Genomic DNA, 8,701 nt, shown 5'->3' on the forward strand with positions numbered 1-8,701 from the left:
GGCATCCACCACTCTGGGCAATCCATGCTGGTGTTTTACCTCAGTCATCATGGAAAGTGTCTTCCTTTTATCTCCTCCTTATATCTTCCCCCTTTTAATCTAGAGCTATTACCCCTTGTCCTGTTGCAAGAGATGTGTGTCTAGTTTAGCTCCATTTTTACTATATTTTCATTTTATATTGTTTTTAGTGGTGTCATATGTGTGTAGTGAGAGGAGATCTGCATAATATAACTTACTTCTTTGTATTTAGCTTCAGCTTCTGCATGTTTGGGTAATGTCAGACCCTAAATGCAGGAACACAGCTGCCAAGAACTCAGTGTCCAGGTCTGGGCTCCCTCCTGTCCTGGGCACCCCCAGCAGGTGCAGCTGGTTGAGGATCAGGGAGTGTGAGATGTGCTGGGAAAGACTTTTCCCTTCACTGGCTCCTGCAGCATCACCTTGTGCCTGGAAAGAGAGGAAGGCCACAGCAACCACTGAACAATTATTCATGAGGCTAAAAGGAAAGAGGGTGTTTGTGGGAGCAAGGGCAGGTGAAACACTTGGCTCTGACAGCTCCACTTCTTGGCAGGAGCTTCTCTTTGTGCCCCTCAGTGAGATACCCAGAGGGAAACACACTGGCAGATTTGCTGCTGCTCCAGTTTCTCTCCTTTTAGCTTCCATTTTCTTTGTCTTACTGTTTTCTACAAGGGATTCACTCAGCAGTTCCATTTAGACTAGAAGGAAAGGTTTAATTCAAATTATTCAGGGACTTTACAGGCTGAGTGTGTTAAACTTTTTGATTCCATCCAGCCCTCAAGCTTATTAAAGTGGTTTTTAATTAAAAAAGATTAATGAGTGATTGCCTGTTTTTAGTGGATACTTTTAAGATTAAGCCTCTCCAATATTATAATTGGAGTCATATGCACATGCCCTACCTGAAAGGCAATTACAAACACAGAGAATAGCATGTAGTGTTTGTTTTATAATCCTAATGTTTCATTAGATGTTTGCTGGTGATGAATTATCTATCAGCTCAAACATAACTGTTAATTCTGATTGCTGCTATTCTTGAATCACTACCCTGAATTTGAACAGAACAATATCCTGGAAGAATGGGAAGGCAGGAAAAGGGACTGCTCCATGGTATCTTTTCAGTACATAACAGAAAGCCTTTTAAAATACAATATAGATTTAAAATGCAGTGGTAATTCATGAGCAGAAAGGATAGAGAAGAAAACATGGTTTCTCGGTGTTCTCTCAACCACACAGTGCTGGGATGGTGTAACCCCCTCACATCAGACTGGCTCAGCACCTCTTCTTTCCCAGGGTGGACAGAAACGGGCTCCAAGAGCTGCTCCTGGAGGATTTTAATGCAACAACATCAAGGGGTGGCTTAAGCTTTGCTTGTATTTTACACCTCTTTGACTAGAAGGAGTAAAAGATGCCTCACTTGGAGAAATTTCCTTCTTTAGCCCTGTGCCTTTACATACTGAACCTTTAGACTTCTACAGCATGTCCTGTTGTATTTATTTGGTGCTTTTGGAGCCCAAGCTGTCAAAATTAGGTAATATAAGAAATTTAGGTCTTAATATTTTAGGTCTCAACCTTAGGTTGAAAACTTTTCTAATCCTTAAGTTTACAGAGAGAATTCAAAAACCTATAGTGACAGACTCCACTGTTAAAAGTTATTGTTTTTTATCTCACAGTCTTTGGGATTTTTTAAACAATTTGAGTCTGTAGTAATGAGAATAATGAGAAAGTGCTCACATTGCCAGAACCTCACGAGCAGAATCTGAAACACTACATTTGAACTCTTTCACTGAAAGTTTTTGTTTGGCAGAACAAAGTAATTGTTTGTCTCAAGCACAAAAATGCTGTTGAGAAGAAAATGGAGCTGGTTTGGAGTCTGCAAACTTAAAATTCTCCTCTGGATTCCATTATATCTGAATCATCATACTTTTGACATGGCTTCATAATTTGGATTGGAGCGTTTCTGAAGTTCTGTAATGGCAAGAGCTCTCATGAAAAAATCCCAATGCCACCTTGCTGCCATGTCCCACCACTGCTGTGCACAAGAGGTAATTATGAAAAGGAAGAGAATCTGCCAATAATAAGGGGTGTTTTAAGCTATGATTTTCCCGTTGATTTTAATATATATTTGCCTTTCTAAGATAAGGAGTTTTTAATTTTTCCAATGGAATTAACGTTCGCTAATAATTGGTGTGTTTTCTTTCTCCTCTCTAGTGTTCATTATGGCTTCTGGGCTTTTGGTTTACCCTTTTGGTTTCAACTCTGCTACTGTGAAGAGATTCTGTGAGAACTCAGACATCTACTATGCAGGAGACTGCCAGATTGGGTGGGGGTACATGCTGGCAATTGTTGGGGTCATGTTGTCTGTCTTTTTACCATTCTTTGCAAAATATGCACCAAAAGAGCACATATCTCCAACTCCAATACCTACTATTTTATAGTATTTTATTACTGTTTTAAGAACAGAACATTCCTGTCTACAGGTAATGGGCAGAAATTATGATAGCACTTCCAGTTAGCTGTGTTGCTAAAGAGAGGAAAGGAGAGGGGGAAGAGAAGGTCAGATTCACAAAGACCAAAAGTGCATTGATAGTCTTCCGTAAGCACGAGCAGAGAACACTCTGGAATTGAAATAAGATTAATCAGCAGCCTTTACGCTGCTCTAAACAAATAGTGGCATAATGCCTTAGACAAAAAAAAAATCAGTTTATCCTCAAAACATCTGTCTACCTCCCAGTTTCTTTTGTGTCTCAAAATCGTAAGTCTTAAAAGCTTCAATTCACTTTTGATATATTATTAAACAGCAAAACTTTTATGAACCCAGTACCTTTAAAATCAGTAATGATATTTTGTTACAATTATTTTGATTAGTGAAAAAAAGCACCTGCTAGTAGCCACGGCCTAAAATTAAGCTTGATAGCTAAAAAGAATTGTGTACAAGAAAAAAGTTTCTTTTTAGTCTATATATATATTGGAAGTTGTGGGCACACTTTTTACTACTGCTCTAATTGCCAAGTTTTAGAGTCCTCTGCATGAAGACTTGCATAAAATTTAGATTTTCTTTTTTTTTTTCTGAGACATCTAACTACTTACAAAGGCTTCATGATGATTTAATAGTTTTAACAATTGGGGTAAAAAATGCTAAGATATCGGTTTTGGTGTTTCTTAAATTATAATTTTAAGTGGAATTTTACAAAATTCATTGAACTATTACAGCTTTAGATATTGGGGTGTACTGTTTGTTTTTTAAGGCTGAAAACAAAAATCTCTGTTTACAAACTGTCTGTGCCCCATGGCCCTTACATGTAGTGATAACACAAGCCAGAATGAACTAGATTCTAGTATTTCCATTACAATTAAGAGTCCATTGCTGTAAAAAGACAAAAGTGAAGTGAAATGCTATTGAACACAACTAATAAGAATCTGATGCTGTGTCAGAACTAGCAAATGGCCATATTTCATTAGTCTGTATGGGAATTTTGTGAGGTCTGATTTCCACAATAGCACTGAATTCATTACTATCAAGCATTGAAACAAGTGCACTTGATTGCCTTAAGCAAAAGAAACATTGGGTTCTAATCTCACCCACCTGTTGTGTTTTTCCTTTTAAATAAAAATAGAATTCTAATTCTATTCTCATCTTTTATTTTCTATTATTTATTAAAAAAGAAAAATCACATAGATTATATTTAATTCAGAGATGTACTTCTTAGTTTTGTGTTTTGGCACAAACCAGGTGATCAAATTTATTATTCTTCACTTAGCTGAGTCCAACTGATTCCTGAATTTTTATTGTTTGTAACGGAAGGTGTACGTGAAGGGACAGACAGAGACGTGTTGAGGATGTACAAGAAAATGCAAACAGATGGAACAATCACTGTGTTATCTTAATATACATCAAAGACTTCTCCAGTCTTGTTTACATTCCTCACCCTTCTAAACTTCAGTGAAAGTTGTGCTGTTTTCCAAAATAATTTTCCTGTTGTTACATTTCCAGGCACTCTAGGAGCAAATTCTGCACGTAAATTTATCAAGTTCCATTATTAATCTTTGAAAATACAAATTCCAATGTAGAATGAAGTGCACCGAGAAAGAGAGAGCACATGCTATGCACTTCTGCTCACAGGGACTAGGAAATTAAATCTTCTAAATATTTAACAAAATAGGTTGAAGGAATGCCCTAAAGTAAGAAGAATAAATTTCAGTCACTTCTGTACAGTAATGTGCTTTTCAGTAATGTCTTACACTTTTTTTAATGAATGGCTGAAGTGGATAATTTTCATACAAGAGTCAGAAAAGTGAGGAATAACAAACAACATGCAAAAAGGAAATAATCACCATGAAGTAGAGAGACAGAGATGCAGGCTTTTCTTTCCTAACCAACCTGTGCCTTTACACTAGAACCATTATACAAGACAGGATCAATATGGTTAAAAAAAACAAACCACCCAACAACTGAAAAATGTTGAGTAGTGTGTATAAACTGTATTGTGTAGGGTTTTTTCTGTTTTGTGTAATGTTTACAACTGTTCACTTAATGTTTCACTAGAAAAAGTGATTTGTTAGTGTAAAGTAGGAACTTTTTTTTTTGCAAAGATCTAAACACTTACTGAAAGTAAAATCATTTTAGATTTTTATTAACAGCCATAACATACCCAGTAGACACAAACGACCTATTCCTGCCATTACTTATTAATGTAACTTTCAATGTGCAGAACTGGAAGCATCAATCATTCAACTGGAATCAGTGGGACTACAACTCTGGGGTGGTGTTGATAACAGGCCTGGTCCCAGAGTTGAAGCTTCCTCTGTAATTTTAAAATACTGTTATGGCAGAGTCTTACCATTCACAACACTGCTGTACCAAATCCTTTACTTCTTAAACCTCAGCTTCTGTTGTGAACATCATCAGCCTCTGCATCCTGTAATATTCTGCACCTTTTATGAGTTAAGCTAATGCTTCCATGTGCAACTTACTTTAACATTTTATAAAAGATAAAGGGAATCAGATACGTGTATGTGACCACCACAATGGATAGACAAAGCTCTCCTTGGCACATCCGTGCTCAGAACCAGCTTAGCACAGAAGGTGGAGGTGATAATGCAAGTGATTCTTAGAGCAGTTAGTAAAGCACATACCTTAGATCTCAACTGGAACATTAGGGGGCTGTTGCTGACAATACATGTGCTGACACTGACAGATCACTTTTTTAAACAAAGACTGTCTGCGCGTTAAACTGTGTAAAAGCGTTTTCCTGTTGCAAGTCAAAAACCTTACTGGACCAGGTTCAAGTTTTATTCTAAATATATAATTTTTTAAGTGTAACTAAAAGCTGTATTTTCCATTAATGTGTTTCTGCGTTGACTAGCTGGCTCCTTTTTAGAATATTAACTGTTTTCTGTATTTGACTTGTTGGATACAATATTTCAATTATTTTAAATGTGAAATTTCCAATTGCCAACACTGTATAATAAAATAATAAAAAAACCCCATCCTGTTTGCTATTTTCTTGACAAGTCTTTTGTTTTATAACTCCCAACAGATCTGCTACAAAGCTTTTGAAGTAGGGGAAAAGGAAATAGAAACAGCAGGAATAACCTGTGAAAGTCAATGTCTGAAGGCAAAAGGCACATAAACATGTACATGGTCCATCCCTCATGAAAGGTGTTTATATGGCAAAGGCGAGGAGGTTCTGCCTTCAAATAATTCTTTCTTTTCAACTTCCTCTGTGTCCTTGAGGAATCTTCCTACAGCTTCAGGGTCTGTTGCTATTTTATACATGTGTCATACTGATTATTTATTTTAAAAAAAGAAAAAGAATCAGATAGCATATAAATGGGAACCCAAGGAACACCTGGTAGATACAGCTGCATCCTGTGAAATCTTTATGTAGTACCTATTATGTTCATTTCTAGCAAAGCTTTTACACATGTTCTTGTCATCCAGCAAAGCAAAGGGCACCTGTTATTTGGAACTGAAGAGGAATAAAGACTATCTTTTTACTTTCTACCCAGAGAAATTTGTGATGTTTGTTACCTATTAAACCATGACCAAATACTCCTCAAGAGAATTATATAGTCAATGTTTTGAAACAGGTATTGAAGGAATTTCTCAAAATTGAAGATAATGAAAAGCAATGGAAATCTGAATTCTAAGACAGTTGCCCTACTGCAAAATTTAGCATTTTAATTCAGAATTTCTCCAGTAAAGTCTAATCTACTATGTAACAAAACCCTGCTATTGCATATTTAACTGGGTAAGCTAAAGAAAGTAATAGTGAAAACAAAACATTGTTACTAACATTTGTTAACACAGCACAGTGATATTTCCAATTATTTAACCAGATTCTCCCTGTTAGTTTTGGGAAATGTTTTAGCATGTCCAGCCTTTCTGAGTAATGATCAATGAAAATTACAGAAACCATTTCAACTTCTACATTTCATTCATTGTTTTGACATATGCTGTCATCTCAGCATCTGCAATTTTCACAAAGTCTTGGAAAGTGTTCTGTTCTGGAGCAGTTGCTGGTCTTACAGAGACGCACTTGAAAATGTTCCTTTTTGCATCATAGTTTCCCATGCACCTGTGCACTCGGCCTCTAATTAGTCTTGGAAGCTCACGGTCCTTCATCAAAGCATAATAAACAAATAAAACAATTATGTCACCTACCATAAAAGCTTTCTGCATGGCTGGATTCTGAAGGACATCAAACAGAGGGAATTTACATCAGCTTTTTTGTTATTATCAAGTACCTAAAAGCTAAACTGGAAGTCCCACCTTTTTTTCCGAAACAGAAGTCTAAGGATGCCTAAGTAGTGACAGGATTATTGCTCCAGTTTGGGATCAATATGGTATATAAGCATCCAGCCTGCCTTTTACACAGAATATTTCTGCTTTATCAGAACAACATATTATTAACTTCATAAAAGGGATTGGAGCCTGTGTTATGTACAGACACAGAATACTCACAATTTCATAAAACACACAAGGCAGGGTCTCCTTTCCATCTCTCAGAAGAAAGTTCTTTGCCCCATAAGCTCCAGGTGTGACTGCAGAATCCAGTGTGCCTGTGCCATTCACAGAAATGAGTCATGGTGTAAACAAAGAGCAGTACTAAGAATGATACACCAAGACACCACGACATCATTTACTACACAAAACCACTGAGATATATCAAGTCAGCATCAGCTTTCTGTGGGAACATATGCAAATCAACTTTAAATATCTGCCATCTTGTCAAAATAATAGCTGAGATGCCAACAGATTGTATATTCTTATTCACCTTGTTGTAAAGTTCAGTCATTTCAGTCTTTTGTCATGTTCATTTCTCAGACAACAGCAATTAAATGCAAAGTGTAATGCACTAAAAGTCTGTACCTATATTTAGAAGTACCCCAGACTTGAATCTATTCCTACATTAATTGTATTAAGAATTATTGTAAAACAGTGCCTCTCTATAGAAGGTTCCTATAAAATAGGAAAATTGATTGTAACACATTCTAAAAACAAGGAAAGAAAATAAACAGCATGGAAAAAGCTGAAATGTTGGAAGATGACTGAATTATTAATTTTGTACCTATTTCAGTCAGCTTTGATAGCTGAATGGATCTCCCAGAAGGAAGATTAGGTGGTGCTCACAGCAACATTTTGTGGGTTTAAGTATTTCAGCCATTGTGCCAAAAGTGAATAAAATTCTCTCTCGCTGGTGCCCTACCATTATTATCAGTTATAGCCCAATCAACTGTGCTTACCTAAGACTTCAAATAACAGTGCAGTTTTGTAAGAATATTGACTCCAGTGCCTCAGACTTTCAATGACAGCAGACAGGATTCGCAAAGAATTCCTTTTGTCTCTAATTTTTATTTGAGATGATGGAACTTCCTTTCAGAGGAAGACAAAAGCTCAAGTTAGACATATACACTCGTAATTTTGAAAGGCACATAGACATTTACATATTATGCTAAATAGCCAATATTTACATTAGAGTATTTGTTCAGAATATACAAACAACTCCCTGCAAGTTTATAACATAATGCTGAGGATTTGTAGTTATTATAGTATGGAAAATCTCAATTCTAAATTTTCAGAAACTCAAGTGTTTACAAAGACAAGCTTGGGCTGACAAAAGCTTCATCTTTCATCAGTTTTCTTTTTTTTTACTGCTTTCTTCATTGTGTATTCCTATTAACTCTCCCCATAAGTTTTACCTGACTTTTTTCTTCTGGGACAAAATCAATTTGGTTTTCATTCATTTTATTTTGCTGAATATTATAGTTAAATTTGTATGCTGGACTATGACCCTGCAGACTTCTTGATGCAGGGTTAGGTTTCACTGGCCACTGTCCTTTAGCTGTGTTTGTCTGGCTGGTTTCTGTTTTGAGGAGCTGAGATGAATTACGGTTACCAGGGGGTTTTTGCTGCTGGACAGGTTTCCAAGTATTTGAAAGGTTCCCAAACTTTCGAGTGATTCCACTATCAGACCTTGAATCTGCTGTGTTAGTCAGAGTATACTCATTTCTGTTCCTGCAATGCAACATCAGACACAGTTCAGTATCACAGTATCTGTTCTGAATACTCAGATACGTAATTAAGGTATATAAAAGTAATCTATGTATTGTTGCTTTAGCTTTAAAAACATCCAGACTTAGAGCACTTGAGTATACGCTGAAATAAATCCACATGCAGGGCAGG

At 36.4% G+C, this 8,701-nt stretch overlaps 1 protein-coding gene across 1 annotated transcript in view; it reads right to left on the minus strand.

Moving 5' to 3' along the window:
- Positions 1-3,645: 3,645 nt before the first annotated feature.
- The window catches only part of SPATA22 (spermatogenesis associated 22), a 7,050-nt gene continuing 1,994 nt past the window's right edge, over positions 3,646-8,701 (minus strand). Inside the window, exons 3-6 of the mRNA XM_027691206.1 lie at positions 8,218-8,533; positions 7,762-7,891; positions 6,980-7,077; positions 3,646-6,706 (exon numbers count right to left, since the gene is read on the minus strand). Of these exons, the coding sequence (XP_027547007.1) occupies positions 6,443-6,706; positions 6,980-7,077; positions 7,762-7,891; positions 8,218-8,533 (808 nt within the window). The 3' untranslated portion in view covers positions 3,646-6,442. The remainder of the gene's footprint in view (positions 6,707-6,979; positions 7,078-7,761; positions 7,892-8,217; positions 8,534-8,701) is intronic.

The sequence above is a fragment of the Neopelma chrysocephalum genome, unplaced genomic scaffold (assembly GCF_003984885.1).
Source record: "Neopelma chrysocephalum unplaced genomic scaffold, ASM398488v2 Primary Assembly neopelma1_82, whole genome shotgun sequence".
In the NCBI taxonomy this organism is placed as follows: Eukaryota; Metazoa; Chordata; class Aves; order Passeriformes; family Pipridae; genus Neopelma; species Neopelma chrysocephalum.